At 45.0% G+C, this 22,088-nt stretch overlaps 1 protein-coding gene across 1 annotated transcript in view; it reads left to right on the forward strand.

Moving 5' to 3' along the window:
- The window catches only part of MYO7B (myosin VIIB), an 89,063-nt gene that overhangs the window by 38,014 nt on the left and 28,961 nt on the right, over window positions 1-22,088 (forward strand). Inside the window, exons 18-23 of the mRNA XM_087819403.1 lie at window positions 1-95; window positions 17,420-17,504; window positions 18,813-19,031; window positions 20,086-20,256; window positions 21,141-21,350; window positions 21,505-21,669. Of these exons, the coding sequence (XP_087675529.1) occupies window positions 1-95; window positions 17,420-17,504; window positions 18,813-19,031; window positions 20,086-20,256; window positions 21,141-21,350; window positions 21,505-21,669 (945 nt within the window). The remainder of the gene's footprint in view (window positions 96-17,419; window positions 17,505-18,812; window positions 19,032-20,085; window positions 20,257-21,140; window positions 21,351-21,504; window positions 21,670-22,088) is intronic.

A 22,088-nucleotide genomic window follows, 5' to 3' on the forward strand; every position in this document is an offset into this window, starting at 1 on the left:
GATAGTCAGGACACTCTGCTGGAGGTACAGAGGAGCCAGGCCCTGGAAAAAGCAGCGATTAGCATCCAGAGAGTCCTGCGGGGCTACAAATACAGGTGCCAGCCCTGCCCCACCCCAAGCCTACACACCTGCCCATCATGTGCCCTGGGGAGACCTGCAGCCCCCAGACCAGGGACACGTGTTCCTGCTGGCCTCTCCCTGGGGATAACTGAGTCACAAGTTCTCTCAGAACCTCCTGACCAGGGACACTGCAGCCTGTGTTGGCCAGAAAATTCTAATGCATTATTTGAATGCTTGTTTGGGGGGGAGGGGTGGTGTTGGGGGGGATCCACTACATAAGCAAGAGTCAAATGAAATGTCAGCTCTGGTCTCAACTATATTTTGATGTTCTTCAGTTGTCTTAGAGAATTTATGGGCTTGGGTTTATGAGGTGATTGTCTTTGGAGGGAAGGAAAAAAACTGTCTTTGACTCAGTTCCCTGGTAAGTAAGACAGTAACACTTGAATTTCAGTTCAAGCTCAGAAAATCAGCAATATCACCACCTTCCTCACCCTCACCATGTCCAGAGGGACTGCTGGTCTCTGTACTATCCTGGCTGTCTATAGAAAGGACTGGAAACCCAGGCATGAGAAAATGAGAGAAAACAGCCGACCCGTGAGAGTGGAGGCTGTGGACACCTTTGAGCAGGGTCATGAGGCAGGGATGTGTGGCTTGGCAGTCCAGGCCATGGTAACGCTGATCTCAGCAGCAGCCAACATCAGGCCAAGCAGTTGTCAGCCAATGGTCACTGGTGCCAGTTCAACACTAACAGGTATTCCCAATTTGAAGTACGGTGAAAAAGGAAACTATTTAGTGCACACAGCTCTGAAGTTGTGACACAGCACAGCTGGAGAACAGCACAGTGGTGATACAGCTCAATAGTGTTATAGCTCAATTATAAAACAGCATGGTTGTGGAACCGCGTGTCTCTGAGGCAGCCCTTGGGTGAGACACTCCTCTGGTTAGACAGCTCTGCTCTGCTCTGCTCTGTTCCAGTGAAAATTCAGTCTGCAGTCTTGGTGCAAAGAGAAAGTGCACTCTCCCAACCAGAGGGGAGCTGATGTATAGAAAGAAGTCCCCACCCCTGATCCCTGATACAAATGAGGACTCCACATCCTCACAGTTTGATTTGTCCCGAAACCACTGTCTTCACTGGTCAAAATATAGCCACTCTAATTGGTTAGTGAGGATGCTAATGAGGAAATAGCTGTGCAGCTCTGACTGGATCAAGAAAGTCTCATTCCTATTGGTTGAAATGCAATTCCATGAACTTCTTCATGAGGGCTGGCTCAGCCAATAGGGACACAGTGCAAGTAGGCAGGGAGCTCAGTGCAGGCTCCTCCCTGAAGTGTGGCTTACATGAGAGGCCCCTGTTTAGCAATGACTGGAAGGCTCTGTTTATAAATTTGAGCCCAGTTAGCCACCAGGAACCCTTCTCATCAGGTAGATTTACTCTTGGGGTCAACACAGTAATGCACAGGTTGCCTTCCCAGACTAGTCAGAGTCAGGCAGGGGTAGCCATCTTCACTTCTAATGCATTTTCTTTTACTTTAATGCTTTTTAATTTTTCAATTACAGTTGGTGTAGAATATATTGGTATCAGATGTACAACTCAGTGATTAGACATTTATATAACTTACAATGTGATCACTCTGATAAATCTAGCACCCATCTGACACCATACATAGCTATTAGAATATTATTGACTATATTCCCTGTGCTGTACTTTACATTCCCATGACTATTCTGTAACTACTAATTTGTATTTCTTAATCCCTTCACCTTTTTCACCCATTCCCCCAAATCCCCCTCCCATCTGGCAATCGTCAAAACCTTCTCTGTATCTATGAGTCTATTTATATTCTGCTTGTTCATTTACATTGTTTTTTTAGATTCCACATATAAGTGAAATCACTTGGCATTTGTCTTCCTCTATCTGATTTATTTCACTCAGCACAACACCCTCTAGGTCCATCCACGTTGTTGCATATGGTGAGATTTCATTCTTTTTTGTGACTAAGTCATAGTCCATTGTATGTATGCACCACTTCTCCTTTATCTGCTCATCTGTTGAAGGACACTTAGGTTGCTTCCATATCTCGCCTATTGTAAATAATGCTGCAGTGAACGTATACATGTTTTTGATTTAGTGTTTTGGGTTTCTTTGGATAAATACTCAGAAGTGGATTGCTGGGTCCTTCTTTGTCTCTTGTTAGAGCCTTTGATTTAAAGTCTGTTTTGCTTGGTATGAGTACTGCTACCCCAGCTGTTTTCTTTATTCCCATTTTCATGAAAAATCTTTTTCTATCCCTTTACTTTCGGTCTGTGTGTATCTTTCAAACTGAAGGGGGCCTCTTGTAGACAGCATATGTAAGGGTCCTGCTTTATTATCCCTTCAACCACCATATGTCTTTATTTCATTTTATTACTTCTTTTATATATATATATATATATATATATATATATATATATATTTTTTTTTTTTTTTTCCTAAATATATCTTTATTGATTTCAGAGAGGAATGGAGAGGGAGAAAGAGAGCTAGAAACATCAATGATGAGAGAGTCATTGATCGAACCCGCAACCAGGCATGTGCCCTGACCAGGAATTGAACCCTGATAGCCTGGATCCTAGGTCCACACTCAACCGCTGGAGCCATGCCTGGCTGGGCTATTACTTCTTTATTATTATTTTAATCCTCACCCAAGGACATGCTTAGAGAGAGGAAGGGAGAGAGAGAGAGAAAAATATCAATCTGAGAGAGAAACATCAATTGGGTGCCTTCAATTGATGGCAACGGGGATTGAATATGCAACCTAGGTATGTGCCTTGACCGGGAATCAAACCACAATCTTTTGGTGCACAAGACCATTTGAGCTACTCCAGCCAGGTGCCACTGTATGTCTTTTGCTTTGGTCATCTAATCCATTTATTTAAAGTAATTGTTGATAAATATGTATTTATTGCCATTTTAGTTTTCATAGTTTTTATTTTTCTTCTTCTTCTCCTCCTTCTTAAAGAAGCCCCTTTAATATTTCTTGTGAAACTGATTTGGTGGTGATGAACTCCTTTAGCTTTTTCTTGTCTGTGAAGCTCTTTATCTGTCCTTCGATTCTAAATGATAGCCTTGCTGGGTAGAGCAATCTTGGTTGTAGTTCCTTTCTTTTCATCACTTTGAATATTTTTTGCCAGTTCTTTCTGGCCTGCAAAGTTTATGTTGAGAAATCAGCTGACAGTCTTATGGGAGTTCCCTGTAGGTAGCTAACTGCTGCTTTTAAGATTCTCTCTGTCTTTAACCTTTGGCATTTTAATTATTATGTTTCTTGATGTGGACCTCTTTTGTTTCATCTTGTTTGGGGCTCTCTACACTTCCTGGACTTGTATGTCTTTTTTTTCTTCATCAGGTAGGGGAAGTTTTTCATCATTATTTTTTCAAGTAGGTTTTCAATTTCTTGCTCTCTCTCTTCTTTCAGCATCCCCATGATACAAATGTTGGTACACTTGAAGCTGTCTTAGAGGCTCCTTATTCTATCCTCATATTTGAGGATTCTTTTTTCTTTTTGTTCTTCTAATTGGGTGTTTTCTACTTCCTTATCTTCCAAATTACTGATTTGATTCCCTGCTTTATCTGCTTTACTATTGATTCCCTGTAATGCATTCTATATTTTAGTTATTGTGTTCTTCTTTTCTGACTGGTTCTTTTTATGTTTTCTATCTCTGTTTTTATGTTTCCTATCTCTTGAAGTTCTCACTAAGTTTATTTACTTTACCCTTAAGTTCACTGAGCATCCTTACTGAGTTTTGAACTCTGCACCTGATAGATTGCTTGTCTCTATTTTGTTGAGTTCTTGTTCTGGAGTTTTGTTCCATTCTTTCATTTGGGACATGTTTCTTTGACTCCACATTTTGGCAGATGCCCTGTCTTCCTTTCTATGTATTAGGTAGAGCTGCTACATCTCCTGGTCTTGGTAGAGTGACATTATGTAGTAAGTGTCTTGTGGGCCCCATGGTGCAGCCTCCTTGGTCACTCAAGCTGGCACTCCAGGTGTACTTCGCTTGTGGGCTGTGTGCACCCATCTGTTATAGTTGAGCCTTGATTGCTGTTGGCATGTTAATGGGAGGTATTTATTCTCAGGTTGATTGGCTGCAAGGACTGGCCACAGCCACAACAGAGGATTTGCTGTGCAGGAGCCGACCCCATGGAGCAGGACTCACTTCATCAGGGCTCTGGTGCCCAATGAGTAGGCCTTAAAAGTGTGTCACTTGTGGAGGAGGTTGGGTGATGCTCTGGTGCAGCTGTCTTCTGGGTGCACTGGCTCCGGGGCCTCCCAGGAGACGCAGCCTCAGGTCAGCAGCTGCTTGTGCCCTGCACTCAGCATGAACTACAAAGTGGTCTGCCGATGGGCTTGGAGGTGCCAGGGAAAGGCCAAGCTGCAGACTGAGTCCAGCTGCCACTAGTGCTAGGCTTAGGGTCACTTAGCAAGAGTTACAAGGCATGCCAAGACCAGATGCTGCTTGTTCTGGATTTGTAAATTTGGAGAGATTTTTGAAAAGCTTGTGACGTGAGCCAAGACAGGCCATTTGTATGGAAACTCACTGGCAACAGCTTGGGTGGGCCCAAAAGCTGGGTTTGGGCAGGGTCTCAGGGAATCTCCTGGGTGGGGTGAACAGTGTTAATCAGGTTGATGGTGACTCAGATATGATGCCTGCCTGCAGGCTCTAAGGGAAGGGCTCAGCAAAAAACCCCACAATGGCCTCTGCCAGCACTTTTGTCTGGGAGAAAGCTGCCCCTCCAGCTCTCACTGGACAATTCAGTTCTTCCCCATATGTTCCTGGTACCTATTGAGCTGCTGCCCCAGTGCTAGAGCTCAGAGGGAGTGAGTCTGTGTAAAAGGGTTGCCTGGGACTCCAGCAGCCTCCATCTCACTCAGCCTCAATCCCTGCTGGTTTTCAGTCAGAAGTTATGGGGACTTCTCTTCCAGCACTGGAACCCTGGCCTGTTGTGGAACTGGGACCCCTTGCTTTTCAGGGGATACCTGTGCAACTGAAATATCCGTTGCGATTTTGAACCACCGCACATGGGTGTGGGACCAGTCCATTCTATGTCTCCGCCCCTCCTACCAGTCTTGATGTGGCTTTTTCTGTATATCCTTAGTTATAAGACTTCTGTTCAGCTAGACTTCAGGTGGTTCTAAATGATGGTTGTTCTGTAGTTTATTTGCTATTTTGCTGTGGTTGTGAAAGGATGCAAGTACTGTGTTTACCTACTCCACCATCTTGACTGGAAGAATCTGATTCATTTTAATTAAACTTGTTTATTTTGAGATAACTGTAGATTCATGTGCAATTGTAAGAAATAACACAGAGATCCTATGTAACCTTCACCTAGTTTCTCCCAGTGGTAACATCTTGAAAAACAATAGCACAATATTACAACCAGGAAATTGGCATGGATATATCAAGACAGAACATTTCCATCATCTACCTCCTCACCCCTCCCCTCCTTAGCCCCTGGAAACCATGTGCATACCTCAGAGATATTGTAGGTTGGGTTCTAGGCCACCCCAACGAAGCGATATATTGCAGTAAATTGAGTCACACACATTTTTTGGTTTTCGAGTGCATATGAAAGTTATGTTTATGCTATATTGAACTGTATTGTAATAATGAAAAGGTTGAAATATTATGAGAATTATCAAAATGTGACACAGAGATACTAAGTGAGCCAATACTGATGGAAAAATGAGCTTGCTTGATGCAGGATTGCCACAGACCTTCAATTTGCAGAAAACACAATATCTGCGAAGTGTAATGGGGCAAGGCATGCCTGCACTAATCTGTCCTCCGTTTCTGCAATCTTGTCACTTCAAAAATGTTATATAAATGGGATTATACAGCACATAGCTTATGGGATTGACTTTTTTTAATCCTCGTATTTCTCTGGAGAGTCATCCAAGTTTTGCATGCATCAATATTTTGTTCATTTTTTAAATTGCTGAGTAGTATTTCATGGGACAGATGTGCCACATTTTGTTTTACCGTTCACCTGTTGAAGGACATCTGGGCTGTTTCTAGTGTCCATCTTTTACAAATAAAGTGGTATGAACATTTGTATACAAGTTTTTGTGTGAACGTAAGTTGTAATTTCTCTGGCATAAATGCCCAGGAATGCAATTGCTAGATCATATGGTTGTTACATGTTTCATGATTTAAGAAACTGCCAAGCTGGTTTCCAGAGTAGCTGTACCATTTACTCTCCACCAGCGGCGTATGAGTTGTTCCGTCTCTCGGCATCCTCTGCAGCATTTTGTGTTGTTACTACACTTTAATTCCAGCCATTCCGACAGGTGATAATGGTATCACATTGTGGCTTCATGTTCCCCTAAAGACTAGTGATGTCGAACACCTTTTCAGGTGCTTATTTGCTCCTTGGTGTAATGTCTGCACATGTTGTTTGCCCATTTTCTTTCTTTCAATTATTTTTTAATTCTCACCCGAGGATATTTTTCCATTGCTTTTCAGAGAGATTTTCAGAAAGAATATAAGCGAGGGAGAGAGAGACAGACATCAATTGGTTGCCCCTTGCACACACCCCAACCAGGGTTGGGGATCGAGGCTGCAACCAAGGTACGTGCCCTTGGCCGGCATCAAACCTGGGGCTTTTCAGTCTGGGGGCCGACGCTCTGACCACTGAGCCAAACCTGCCAGGGCTGCCCATTTTCTAATTGAACTCTTGGCTGAGTTTTGAAAAGCCTTTTATTAGATATGTGGTTTGTTAATCTATTCCAATCTATAGCTTTATTTTTATCCTCTTGGAGGGTCTTTGTAGAGCTAATGTTTTTAGTGTTGATAAAGTTCAGTTTATCAGATTTCCCTCTTGTGGATCATGCTTTTGTTGTCAAGTCTAAGAACTCTGCCAGATTTTCTCCTACTTTTATTTTATTTATTTATTTATTTATTTTTAAATTTTTAAAATATCTTTATTGATTTCAGAGAGAGGAAGGGAGAGGGAGAGAGAGAGACAGAAACATCAATGATGAGAGAGTCATTGATCGAGCCCACAACCCAGGCATGTGCCCTGACCGGGAATCGAACCCTGATCGCCTGGATCCTAGGTCGATGCTCAACCTCTGAGCCATTCCTGGCTGGACCTCTATGTTTTTTTTAAAATAAAAGTTTTATAGTTTTACATTTAGGTTCATGACCCATTTTCTTTTTTCTTTTTGTAATTTGAAACTTATGAGTTGTTTACTTCTGGAATTTTCCATTTAATATTTTTGGACCATGCTTGATCACAGGTAACTAAAATTGCAAAAAGCAAAACCTAGATAAGGGGAGTCTGCTGTGTATTGCTGCTGTAATATAGTAAATGACAGAATGCCCCCTTTTTTCCCTACTTCTCCCCAAATACCCATGGCTCGTTAATATACATGCATGACACCGTTTCCCAGGGGCTGATGGTGATGTGCAGTGACATTGTATACAGCTCCACATGGGCAGGTCATCTGGAGCGGCTGCATTTCATTTTTTTATATGAAGTTTATTGGGGTGACACTGGTTAATAACATTGCATAAGTTTCAAGTGTACAGCTCTGTAATCCATCATCTGTGTATTGCACTGTGTGCTCACCACTGTCTAGTCTCCCTCTCTTGGCATAAATCTGACCCCTTTACCCTCTTCATCAGCCCCCACAGCTCTTCCCCTCTAGTAACCTTCATACTGTGTCTGTGTTTTTGAGTTTGTTTGTTTGTTTATTTGCTGCTTTCTGTTTTATATCCCATACATGAGTAAAGTCCTATGGTTCTTGTCACTTTTTGTCTGACTTATTTTGCTTAGCATGATACTTTCAAGATCCATCCATGTTGTCCCGAATAGCAATATTTTGTTCTTTCTTATGATTCAGCAGTATTTCATTATAGGTATGTACCGTGTCTTCTTTTTTTAATCCACACCCAAGGATGTGTTTTTATTAATTTTTGGAGAGAGAACGGAAGAGAGAGAGAAACATCAAGGTGAGAGAGAACATCGATTGGTTGCTTCCTGCACACGCCCCAACCAGAGATCCAACACTCAACCTAGGTACGTGCCCTGACTGGAATTGAACCCACAACTTTTTGGTGCACGGGATGAAGTTCCAACCAACTGAGCCCCCCAGCCAGGACTGTACCATATCTTCTTTAACCATTCATTCATTGAAGGACATTTAGGTTGCTTCCCTGTCTTGGCTACCATGTGTAATGCTACAGTGAACATAGGGGTACATATATCCTTAAGAATAAATGTTTTCAAATTTTTCGGGTAGATATCCAGATGAGGAATTGCAGTGTGTGAAGGTTCCTTTTTCTTCACACCCTCTCCAACAGTTGTTATTTCATATCTTATTGATAACAGCCATTTTAACAGGTGTGAGGTGGTATCTCATTGTGGTTTTGACTTACATTTCCCTTATAGCTGGTGAAGTTGAGCATCTTTCATATATTTATTGGCCACTTGTGTGTCTTCTTGGGAGAAGTGTCTGGGCCCTCTGCCCACTTTTGAATAGAATTGTTTGTTCATTAATGAGTTTTATGAGTTTTTAAAATATATTTTGTATATTAGCCTCTTATCAGTGGTGCTATTTGCAAATATCATCTCCCATCGGATTGGCTGCCTCTGTTTTGCTGTCAGTTTCTCTTGCTGTGCAGAAGCTTTTCAGTTTGATTCAGTCCCATTCGTTCATTTTTGCCTTTACTTCTCTTGCCTTTGGGGTCAAGTTTATAAAATCCTCTCTGAGACTAAGGTTAATAGTTTAGTACAAATGTTTTCTTCTATGTATTTTATTGTTACAGGTCTTATATTAAAGTCTTTAATCTATTTTGAGATGATTTTTATGTATGGTGTAAGATATCAGTCTGGTTTCAGTCTTTTGCATGTGGCTTTCTAGTTTTCCCAGCACCATTTATTGAAAAGGCTTAATTTTCTCCATTGTATGTTTTTGACTCTTTTGTTGAAAATTAGTTGCCCACATATATGTGAGTTTATTTCTGGGCTCTCAGTTCTGTTCCATTGGTCTGTGTGTCTGTTTTCTGCCAATACTGAAACGGGACACAAAAGGATCCCTGCTGCCCACCACTGAAATCAGTTAAGTAGCGATGAGGTTGCATCTTTATTGGTGCATTTATTTAATCAGATAGCCAGCAGTCTGTGAGATTGGCAGGTGTAACACCCTGAAAAGACTGCTCTGACATCTCCTCTCAAGCCAGCGTTATATAAGGTAAAAGGGTGAGGAAAGAAAGAAAAAAATCTAACAACTACATGTAACAACTATGTGAGTTCCTAGGCTCTGCTTTCTATCATTGTCCTCATAAACATTAACTCTCAGCCATTTGTCCACCTTCAGGTGTATTCTGCCTTTGGTCAGCTCTCAAAATGTATCTTCTTTCTGAGTGATGGAGCCACCTGCACTTCAAGGTTGTTATCCTTACCACTCTGTTTTTCTTTTCCTCACTGCATCCACCACAGTCTCCCAAGGTCTGTAAGAAAATCTCTTATCTATAGTTAGGAAGGTGAATAATTATTATTAAACAACTGTGATTCTATTCCTATTATGCGCCCTTCCCCTATCAATACCATACTGTTGTGTGTGTTTTTAAACACTTTTAAAATTGACTTTAGAGAGGGAGGAAGAGAGACAGACAGAGAGAGAAACATCGATGTGAGAGAGACACATGTTTTGATGGCCTTCTGTACTCTCCCAACCGGGGATCAAACCTGCAACCTAGGTATGTGCCCTCACCGGGAATGGAACCCGTGACTCTCCAGTGCAAGGGATGACACTCTAACCAACTGAGCCACACCGGCCAGAGCAGTACCATACTGTTTTGACTATTGTAGCTTTGTGGTATAATTTGATACCTCTGGCTTTGTTCTTTTTTTCTAAGGATATCTTTGGCTGTTTGGGGTCTTTTGTGGTTCCATATAAATTTGATGATTTTTTTTCTGTTTTGCTTTTGAAAAATGCCCTTAGGATTTTGATGGGGATGCATTAAATTGGTTTATTGCCTTAAGTAATGTGGCCATTTTAACTATGTTGATTCATCCAACCTATGAACATAAATATCTTTCCATTCGTGTTGTCTCCAGTTCCTCCAACCATGTCTTGTGTTCAGTGTATTCCTAAGTATTTTATTCTTTATGTTGCAATTGCAAATACAATTGTTTTATTTCTTTTTCTGATAGTTCATTATTAGTATACAGGAAGGCAGTGGATTTTTGTACATTGATTTTGTATCCTGCAACTTGACTGTATTTGTTTATTGTTTCTAGTAGTTTTTTGGTGGTGTCTTTGGGGTTTTCTATATACAGGATCATGTCATCCACAAAAAGTGACAGTTTTACTCCTTCCCCATCTGGATGCCTTTTCTTTCTTTCTCTAGCCTCTTGCTCTGGCTGGACTTCCAGTACTGTGCTGAATAAGAGGGTGAGAGGGGGCATCCTGGTCCTGTTCCTGATCTTAGAGGAAAAGCTTTCAGGTTTTCACCATTGAGTGTGATGATGGCTGAGGGTTCATCAGATATGGCCTTTATTAGGTTGAGGTGCTTTCCTTCTATACTCATTTTTTTTTAGCGTTTTAATCCTAAATGGATGTTGTATCTTGTCAAATGATTTTTCTACATCTATGGATAAGGTCATATGATTTTTGTCCTTTGTTTTGTTGATGTGGTGTGTTACATGGATCGATTTGCATGTGCTGAACCATCTTTGTGCTCCTGGAACGAACTCCACTTGATCGTGATGTATCATCTTTTTAATGCATTGTTGTACTTGATTTGCTAGTATTTTATTTAGGATTTTTGCATCTGTATTTGTTAGAGATATTGGTCTGTAGTTCTCTTTTTTGTGTGTTATCCTTTCCAGGTTTTGGTGTCAGACTAATGTTAGCCTCATAAAATGAGTTAGGAAGTATTGTCTCTTCTTCAATTTTTCCGAAGAGTTTGAGAACAATAGGTATTAAATCTTCTTTGAATGTGTAGTAGAATTCACTAGTAACACCATCTGGTCCAGGACTTCTACTTTTTGGAAGGTTATTAATGACTGCTTTAATTTCCTTACTGTTGATTGGTCTATTTAGATTTTCCAGTTCTTCATTATTCAGCCTAGGAAGGTTGTATATTTCTAAGAACCTGTCTATTTCTCCCAAGTTACTGAATTTGGTGGCACATAGCCTTTCATGGTATCCATTGTAACTTCTCCTCTTTTGTTTCTGATTTTGTCTTTTCTGCTTTTTCCTAGTGAGTGTGGCCAGAGGTTTGTCAATCTTATTAATCTTTTCAAAGAACCAGATCTTTGTTGCCTTTTTTTCTATTGTGTTTTTGTTCTTTATTTTGTTTAATTCTGCTCTCATTTTAATTTCCTTCCTTTTGCTGAGTTTGGGCTTCATTTGTTCTTCTTTTTTTAGTACTTTTCTGGTGGTTGTTAACCCTCACCCGAGGATATTTTTTCCACTGATTTTTAGAGAGTGTGGGAGTGAGGAAGGGGGAGAGAGAGGGAGAGAGAAACATCAATGTGAGAGAGACACATTGATTGGTTGCCTCCTGCATGCACCCCGACCGAGGCCAGGGACCGAACCTGCAACCCAGGTATGGTGCCCTTGACTGGGAATTGAACCCTCAACCTTTTGGTGTGAGTGCCGGTGCTCCAACCACTGTGCCACATGGGCCAGGGTCTTTTTTAGTTCTTTTAGGTGAAATACTGTTTGAGTTTTTTTGTTTGTTTCTTGAGGTAGGCCTGTAATGCTATAAACGTCCCTCTTACTACATCTCCCAATTTTATTTATTTATTTGTTTGTTTATTTATCTATTATTTATTTTTAAATTTATCTTTATTGTTGAGAGTATTACAGGTGTCCCATTTTTCCCCCCCAATTGACCCCCTCCACCTCGCTCCCACTCCCTCCCCAGGCCTTCACCAGGTCATTGTGTCCATGGGTTATGCATATATGCATATAACTTCTTTGGTTAATTTCTTTCCACCATCCACCCCCCCGTCCCTCTCCCCTCTGAAATATGATCGTCTGTTACATGTGTCAGTGTCTCTGGATCTACTTAGTTCATCAGATTCTTTTGTTCATTATCTTCTTGTTAAAGACGACCCTTCAACATTTCCTGTAGTGCTGGTCTGCTGGTGATGAACTCCTTTAGCTTTTCCTTGTCTGAGAAGCTCTTTATCTGACCTTCAATTCTATGATAGCTTTGCTGGGTAGAGCAATCTTGGTTGTAGTTCCATTTTTAAAATCACTTTGAATATTTCTTGCCTCTCCCTTCTGGCCTGCAAAGTTTCTGTTGAGAAATCAGCTGACTGTCGTATGGGTGCTCCCTTGTAGGTAACTGCTTTTCTCTTGTTGCTTTTAAGATTTTCTCTTTGTCTTTAACCTTTGGCATTTTAATTATGATGTGTCTTGCCGTGGGCCTCTTTGGGTTCCTCTTGTTTGGGATGCTTCCTGGACTTGTAAGACTGTTTCTTTCCCCAGGTAGGGGAAGTTTTCTGTAATTATTTTTTCAAATAGGTTTTCAATTTCTTGCTCTCTTTCTTCTCCTTCTGTTACCCCAGTAATATGAATGTTGGGCCTCTTGAAGTTGTCCCAGAGGCTCCTTATGCTGTCTTCATATTTCTGGATTCTTTTTTCTGTTTGCTCTTCTGGTTGGGTTTTTTTCATGTTCCAAATTGCTGATTTGAGTCTTAGCATCCTCTACTCTACTGTTGATTTCCTGTAAATTATTCTTCATTTCAGTTCGTGTGGCCTTCATTTCAAATTGGTTCTTTATTATGTCATCAATTTTCTCAATTATTTTCATCATACTCTTACTAATATCCTTGAGCATCCTATCCTTATAACCATTATTCTGAACTCTGTATCTGTTAGCTTGCTTGGATCTATTTCATTTCGTTTCTCTTCTAGAGATTTCTTCTGTTCTTTCCTTTGTGACATGTTTCTTTGCCTCAGCATTTTGGCTGCTTCCAGGTGTTTGTTTCTATGTATTAGGTAGAGCTGCTATGTCTCCTGGAATTTGTAGAGTGGCTTTGTGTAGTAGGTGTCCTGTAGGGTCCAGTGGCTCACCCTCCCCAGTCACCTGAGCTGGGCCCTCGAGGTGCTCCCCTGTGTGGGCTGTGTGCACTGTCCTGTTGTAGCTGAGCCTTGGTTGCTGTTGGTGTCACTGGGAGGAACTGACCCCCAGACCAATCAGCTGTGAGGACCAGCTGCAACTACAGCCAAAGAGCTGCTGTGCTGGAGACATCCCTATGGATCAGGATTTACTTCAGTGGAGCTTTGGTGTTCACCAAGTGGGCCCCTTGAGTGTGTCACTTGTGGATGTGGTAGGGTTGTAACCCAGCGTGGTTGAGTCTGACCACCAGGTGCACTGTCTCTGAGGCCTCCTGGGAGGCGCAAAGTCAGCCTCTGCCAGTGCCTTGCCCAGGGTCACCCAGCATGAGCTACACAGCAAACCGTAGATGGCTGCTACTTGTGCTGGGCTTGGAGGAGCCCAGGAGAGGCCAAGCTATGAGCCAATGCAGGCTGCCGCTAGTGCCAGGACTGGGGCCACTTATCAAGCTGTATGGGGCATGCTGCTGCTTGTTTGAGAGATTTTAGGAAAGTCCTAAGCATGAGGCTGGAGAGGCCACTTGCATAGAAAAGCCCCTGGAAATGGCCTGGATGAGCTGCAGGTGAGGAGGGTCGGGGCCTCGGGGAATCACAGGGCGGGGCAAAGGTGTGATTCAGGTGCTGGCGATTCAAATATGGCGCCTGCGTGCCGGCTGTGTCGGGGGAGGGCTTGCCAAAGGAGCCATGGCCTCTGCCAGCTCTTCTGTCTGGGAGGAAGCTGCCCTCCACCTCTAGCCCGATTTCAGGCAGGTTAGTTCCTCCCCGAGTGTCCCAGGTCCTTTCAGGCTGCTCCCGGCGCTGGGCTCAGAGGGAAGGTGTCCGAGTGAGTCCGTGCGCTGCCCTTTGAGAGGAGCTGCTGGGGCTCCCCCAGCCTCCACGACCCTCAGGGACAGTCCCCGCTGGTTTCACAGCCCAGAGTTGTGGGGACTTCTCTTCCCGGCCCTGGAGCCCTGGGCTGCGGGCCTGCTGTGGGACTGGGACCCCTCCGTCCTCCAGGAAACCCCCACCACCGAGACCCCCTCCGGGTTTCAACTGTGGCACCAGGTGTGGGCCCACGGCTGGGTCTCTGCGATTCAGCCCCGACCCGCCCGCGTCTCCTCCCCTCCTCCCGCTCTCGGTTCCCTGGTTGTGGTGCTTCTGTTCAGCTAGATTTCAGGAGGCTCTGAGTGACGGTCGTTCTGTATTTTAGTTGTAATGTTGATGTGGTTTCATAGACAGCGGGTGCAACTGTTACCTGCGCTGCCATCTTGTTTCCTCCCTCCCCCAAATTTTGATGTGTTGTCACTCTCATTTGTCTATATGTGTCTTTTGCTCTCTTCTTTTATTTCTTCTTTGATGCAGTTGTTGTTTAGTATCATGTTTAATTCCACATATCTGTGTTTTTTCCTTCTTTCCTTTTGCAGTTGATTTTCAATTTCAAAGCATTGTGGTTGGAGAATATGCTTGGTATAATTTAAATCTTCTTAAGTTAGTTGAGGTTAGTTTTGTGTCCCAACAAAACTATGGTCTATCCTTGAGAATATTACATGTGCACTAAAGTAGAATTTATATTCTGGTATTTGGGGATGAATAGCTCTGTAAATATCAATTATGTCCCTTTAATGTGTTATTTAATGCTGACATTTTCTTATTGATTTCTTTTTGGATGATCTGTCCGTTGCTGTCAATGGAGTATTTAAGTTCCCTACTGTAATTGTATTTGTCAGTTTCTCCCTTTAGTTCTGTTAGTAGTTGCTTTATATATTTTGGCGCTCTTAGGTAGGGTGCATATATATTAATAAGTGTCATGTCTTCTTTCATGTATTATTCTATTTATCATAATAAAATGTCCATCTTTGTCTCTTGTTACATTTTTTATCTTAAAATCTATTGTCTGATATAAGTGTGTCTATACTCACTTTCTTGATGTTATTTGCCTTATGTTATAAGAATTACGTGTCTTGTTTAAATACGCAGTTTTAGCTACTTTCCTCTGATACCATCCTGGCAGGGGAAGGTGGAGGTGGCACCTGCTTACTGTCAGATGAGGTAAAAATCCAAGTTCTCCATTGGCTTTCAGTGTGGGTAGAGCTTCCTTGTTACTGCTGGCTGGGGTGGGAGTTCCAGCTCCCCACTGGGCCTCCACTGATACCACCCTGGCTGAGAGACCATAGTGCCCTATTACTGCCCACAACGCAGCCTCCACTGACACCATAGGGAAAAGAGGAGCCTTGTTACTGCTGAGCCCTGACTCTCCGTTAGGATTCCTTGGGCACCACTCCAATGTGGGGGGAAGGGGCACCTCATTACTGCCAAGTGGTGGTGGGGATCCAGGATCCCCCAGTGGTTTTCACTGATGATGTGGGGGATGGGGTCATTACTGCCCATCAAGGATGGTTCCTACTCAGCCTTCTCTGACACGACACTGGAGAGGGCAGAGTCCAGGCTCCCCACCTGGCATTGTCCTGTGTAGGGGGATGTGGCGCCACAGTTGTTTATATGGTGTTTCGCTGGAGTGTACTGGTTATTATCTATAAGTTTCTGTCTTGCTAACCTGCTTCTTTCTGGATCCTTTTGGTAGAGAAAGAGAAAGAGGGTTTTTGTACTGTGCCATTGCTATTTCTGGATTGCTGATTTCTTCAGTTCCTAGTCTGGGGTGTAGGAGGCGGAAAGAAAAGCCAAAAAAGTTACCTCTGTGCCCTTCCTTGGTTCTCAGGTCCATAGCTGTTCTACCTTCTCTCCACTTTTCAAAGTCTTCTTATGTTTGCTTCATATACACTGCCCAGGGCTTTTAGATGTCACTAGGAGGAGGAATAGGCGAAAGGATGCCTACTCCATTTTCTCCAAAGTGATGCCCATTGGTAGTTAGTGGTATTACTGCTATTATGGCCAATGCAACGAGAGAAGATAATTAAAAGGTAGAAACCAGGGTTTTTCAACTTCAACACTGTGGACATTTTGGATTGTGTAACTTTTTGTTGTGGAGGCTCTCCTGGACATTGTAGTATGTGTGCCAGTATCCCTACTCACAGATGCTAGCAGCACCCTCCCCCCCACCTCCAGTCATGGCAGCCAAAGCATCTCTGGTCATTCCAGATGTGCCTGGGGAGCACAATAGAATCACCCCAGTGAAAAACCACTGGTACGTTGGAAAGGAGACAAGTTATTTTTAGATAATTCAGTTGTTTACTTTGACCTTATATTAGAATCATCTGTGTGTGTACATGCACCGAAAAGCATTCAACAGATGTGCACATATATATTCTTCAAACCCATCAACAAAGATTCAGACTCCAGATGATATTTTTCTTGTTTTTTTTTTTCTTTTTTCCTCCAATTTTATTGAGATATAATTGACATGGAGCACTGTATAAGTTTGACTTACACATATCGTGAAATGAGTACCACAATAAGTTTAATATCTATCATCATATATAAATCCAAAAAAAAAAAAAAGGAATTTTTTTCCTTGGGATAAGGACTCTTAGGATTTATTCTTAATGGCTTTCATCTATACCATGTGACACTGTGGCTGTGGTATCGTGTTGTACATCACATCCCTAACACACACTTATCTTGGAACTGGAAGTTTGTACCTTCCTCCAATTCCCCTCTCCTCCCACTCCCTACAGTTGATTTTTAATACGATTGAGATCTGCTATTCTAAACCCAAGAAAATACCCTTAGAAGTGATAAGAAAACTAAGGTAAGTGTGAGATAAAAGATACATCCATATGTACCAAGCTCCCCTGGGGTGTCTCCCCCTCAAGAGGCCAAGTTTCAGGTTACCCTCTCCATACTCAGCCTGCTCCCTTCCTTGCTGAGGGGAGCAGTTTGATGGACCTTGCCAGGCTGCCCAGGCCTGGGCAGCTGCCCTCCTGCCTTGATCTGCCCCCAGAGAGGAGCCTTCTGATCTGTTTTCTGGCAGACACCTGGATTAGTGAGCAGAGGAGGGGCAGTCTGGCAAGGAATAAAAAGTTGGAAAAGTTTTATCCCCTCATAGATCTTTGGAGTGAATGAAGATGTTCTTGATTATTCTAAAAATTGGACTGTCCTCATTCACAAATTTAGTTGTTGGTAGTAGATTTTAAGTTCCTAACATGTCTGTCTTTGGCTTATAAAGGCTTATAGAAAATAATTATTGTATGGATTTATTTTCCCCAACATTTCCGTATCCCTCTTCCCTTCAAAACAGTTTTTACCCCCATACTTTAAAATGTATGCAGTTGCTGCACACCTCTGACTTGCATTTCTTCTTCCAGGAAGGAGTTTCTGAGGCAGCGGCGGGCAGCTGTGACCCTTCAGGCTGGGTGGAGAGGCCACAGCAGCAGGCGGAACTTCAAGCTGGTAGTAGAACTTCCTGGGAACGGGGCTGTAGGAGCAGTGGATAACTGTCCAGTAAAACACAGATGATAAAAGTCTGTTTATCTGAGCATGGGAGCTTAGGCAGGAAGGACCAGATCACTAACAGATGCTGATAACAGATTTTAAATAACTGGACTCCAGCTCCCCACACGCTCTTTCAGCTCCGACGCAGGGCTGTGGCCTGTGGGCCTCGCGGTGCTCTCCACAGCATGTTGGGCATCTCCATAGCTGGAATGAGATGTCCTTTTCTGAAGTTGGATAATGACTATTGTTCCCAATTTCCAGGCTACAAAATAAGTTAATGGGCTGGTTACTCAGTTTCAAGCACTTCATAATTTTTTCTTGGCCACAGACACTGCCAATGAGTGTCTGCTCAGCAAACGGACCGGAACAGCCTTGACCACACCTTATTGGGCCCTTACTTGACTGCTTGCCTTTGTCATGGATGTGACTGTGGTTGGGCCATGCAGTGGTCACATCAGCAGAACTGAGCCCAGGCCTGTTCACGGTCTGTGCTCACAAAGGCGTAAAAGCAGCTGACAAGAATGGAAAGGCTGCCGGGGCGGTTGCTTTGTGCGCATCCTTTTATTTGTTATGAAGCCAACCCTCTGTGCCATGGAGCTGAAGTGTAGAGGGGTTAAGTAACGTTTCAAAAGCATGGAGCTAGGAAGCAGTAGAGCTGGAGTTGAATGCAGGTCTGTGTGACCTCCGAGCTGTAAGATGAAATGTGACACCACACACCCAGCCCATGGATGGCCTTTAAGAAACCAACAAGGCTCATCTAGGGGCTGCAGGGACTTTTGTGGCCCAGAGCATGTTTGCAGCATCAACGGGGGTACCCATTAGTTTCTTATTTCTTCCTTCTTTTAAATATCCCTGAGGGATTAATTCATGGAACCAGCCATAGGCCTCCACACAGGTGTGCTAGCTCCTGAGAACTTGGCTGGGTTTGGCTGTAGGTGTGAAAAGCAAGGCCTCTGGAATTCCATCACTCATTGCCATCCAAACCACGTCACCCAAAGACCACTTTATTATTAATGCCATTTAACAAACACTTATCAATTACTTGTTTGCATGCCAGCTCTGTTCTAAGTGCTTTACAAGTAATAACTCATTTAACATGCTTGTGCTCACAGGTGTGTAAAATTTTAGCATCAGCCCTTTGCCTGGAAGCAGATAACTATACAGCGAATTTGTGAGGTCTCCTGTACCCGGCTCTCTGCCTCTTGGAAAGGCCACCTCTGTGCTCTGTGCCCAGCCCCCCAAGTGCTATCTCTTTTGCCTCCTCAGATCCTCTTGGGTTTTGAGCGCCTGCAGGCCATCGCCCGGAGCCACCTGCTGGCGAGGCAGTACCAGGCCATGCGGCAGAGGATGGTCCAGCTGCAGGCCCTCTGCAGGGGCTACCTGGTGCGCCTGCAAGTCCAGGCCAAGAGGAGGGCTGTGTTGGTCATCCAGGCACATGCCAGGGGCATGGCTGCCCGACGGAACTTTCGGCAGCAGAAAGCCAATGTAGGTAGTCACTGCCCTCGTGAGCAGGCGGGGCCTGGCTGGGGCCCCACTGGGAAGGACAGGCAGGAGGAGTAAGCAGGAATATTGACTTCTCACCAGATAGTCCTGTCCCCTCCCTGTTCAAAGTTATTACTGCAGCAGACCCCCATGCCATCTGGACGCCAAGGCTACCCCCTGGGTGACAGCAGCAGGACAGTCTTACACCTCGTACCTAGAGATGGAGCTTCTGGGTCCCCTCCCTTTAGCCTTGAGGACTTTCTCAGCAGGGACAGTAGGTCTGGAAGGCACAGGAATCAGGGGTAGGTGAGCTATGGGAGGCCCAGTTCCACGGAAAACAGCAAAGGCCCCTGGTTACTGGCTGTGGCCTGACAGCTTAGGTCAGGGAAGTACCAAGAAAAGCCTTTGAGTGTCTGGGAAGGAGAGGCTGATGGGCAGGGAGCAGGGGAGTAGTGCATGATCCCATTTTCCCCAGAGGGTACCTGTGGCTAAACCTCAGTCAGCTGAAAATTGTGAGAAGGAAGAAGGGTTATGATGAAATTTAGCCTTCTCCATAGATGAAAATTGGGTATACTGAGCAAGGTACTAGTACAGTGGCCAGAGTGAATGAGAGAGTACTCGCTCAGGCGTGTCAGCAGCCTGCTTCTGCACCCATGTGACCCCAGGCAGGCCACAGGCCAGGCCCACCTACATGTGTGTTAACATGGCCCAGGGACCTCTCCTGGCAGAGACTTGGTGCTCTTCGAATAAAGGACCAGCTAGGTTTGAGCTGCGGTTTGAAGCAAGGCTCTGGAGGTCCTGGGCTTGAGGTGGTGCCTCAGGGAATATGTGGGGCTAGGGACAAACAGGCAACCTCTCTCTCCGGACCTGATTCTCCAATGGAAGTGAAGAACCCAGGCTAATTGATCTTTAGTCACTCTAGCTACTGAAATCTAGGGTTTCAGAGGAGAATACATTGATTTGGATAGATGCTGGCAGGAGCAGGTTTATCTGGCTTCTGTAAGGTGCTTGCCCCAGCGGAGCCTGTGGGTCACCTCCACCCATGGTGTGTGCGCAGGGGCTGTCGGCCACCCCGGCTGGGAAGCAGAAGGGCCAGCGTGCCCCAGCCACCAGGAAGCGCAAGTCAATCTACGACACCATCACCGACACGGAGATGGTGGAGCAAGTGTTTGGCTTCCTTCCGTCCATGATTGGAGGGCAAGAGGGCCAGGCCCCACCTCACTTTGAGGTAAGATAGGCCCTGTCCTTCAGGGGTCCAGCTGGGCAGGGCTGGGATGGGCCCACACAGTCCACACCTCAGCCGACCTCTAGGTTCACTAAGAAGCAGAGGTTCCACGGGGGAGCTGGCAGGGTGGGTGCTGCTGTGTGTGCCGCTGGCAGGGTGAGTGTGCAGAGAAAGGGGGAGAATGGGGCTCCCTGGTCTCCCATGTTCAAGGTAAGCAGATTTCTTACCTGCAGGACTTCTAGAACCTTTTATATGCAAACACTATTGGGCAGCTCTCCCCACTGTGTGTGACCTCCTCTCACAGAGCACCTCCGTGGCTGCTGCTCTGCAGAATGTGACTGGGGATCTGATGCTGGGAATGAGGACCACTGTCAGGAAGAGGCAGAGTCTGAGGGCAGTGGCAGGGTGGGAGAAAAGCAGCTCCCCAAGGTGGTCCTGCCGACTCTCTCCACACCCTGCTCTGGGCCCAAGACCCCAGTGGTCTAGGCATCCCCCCAGGTGCTCATGCCTTTCCCTCACCACACACATGCACACACGCATGCACACACGGTGCACACCCCCATCTGTTCGGCTGAGACCACCTCCACAACAGGAGCACCTGACTGAAGGCTGGCAGAGGGAGTGTCTAGAGAGCCCATGTCTGCTGGCCAGGGGCTCTGAGGGCTCCCAGGTAGCTGAGAAGTTCACATCAAGGCCTGTCCTTCACATGGCAGTCCACCAGGGGCCCACTGACAGTGGGGGAGGTCTCGAGCACAAGGGGGAGTGGGCAGATGGCTCTGCACCAGATACATAACCAGACACACCCTTCTGGGGGCTCCCTGGGCCCCAGAGATGCCTGCCTCTGAAAGGAAGGCTGATGGTTGTTCCTCTTTCTCATGGGCTCCCAGGATCTGGAAACAAAGACTCAGAAACTGCCCGAGGTTGACCTGGACACTGTCCCCATGGCGGAGGAGCCCGAGGAGGATGTGGATGGCCTGGCTGAGTACAGCTTCCCCAAGTTTGCTGCAACGTACTTCCAGAAATCGGCCAGCCACACGCATATCCGGAAACCCCTGCGATACCCGCTGCTCTACCACGAGGACGATGCCGACTGCTCGGTACCTAGCAGCTCTCTGGCTTCTAGAGGCTCAAGGCACCCCCATAGCCCACACTCTGCACTGTGGTTCAGAAGGAAAAGGAAGGGGCAGGGTCACCACGAGCTCTGTGTGCTGCGAGCTGGGTTTCAGCTGGGACCTGTCTCAATTTCCCCAGGCTGCCCTGGTTGTGTGGAGCATCATCCTGAGGTTCATGGGTGACCTTCCAGAGCCAGTGCTCTTTGCCAGGAATAACCGGTGTGTCAGCTCAGTGATGCGGCAGACCCAGGACGCTGTGGGCAGAGAGAGCAGTGCCCAGTCTCCACAGCATGGATCTGCACAGGTGCGTGGGTGAGGGTGGTGGCAGGAAAGGGCAGACACCCTCTAGGCATGAGCCAGGCCCAAGGCCCCAGAGGAGGCAAGACATAGAGTTCTCTTATCAGCCTCACCATGAACCTGCCCGAGCCAGGGCTCCCCACCCCGGGAGTTTCCAGTCTTGAACTGCACTCAGGAACTCGTGAATTATATGGTCATTACTAGAGAAAGTCCCAACCTCTGAACATTGGGTTTGACTTGAACAGAATTCAAATGCATGTAACAATATTAACAACAGATGTTACAGTGCTATGTGCCAGTTGCTTCTCTTCAGTGAATTCTCAGGGAACCAACCCTGCAGGGTAGGGATTATGATGTTTACTGTAGCTAAAGAGACAGAAGTGCAGTGAGTTGCTGCCAAATCACAGTGAACACAGGTGACAGAAC

Source organism: Miniopterus natalensis, chromosome 8 (assembly GCF_054644295.1).
Source record: "Miniopterus natalensis isolate mMinNat1 chromosome 8, mMinNat1.hap1, whole genome shotgun sequence".
NCBI lineage: Eukaryota > Metazoa > Chordata > Mammalia > Chiroptera > Miniopteridae > Miniopterus > Miniopterus natalensis.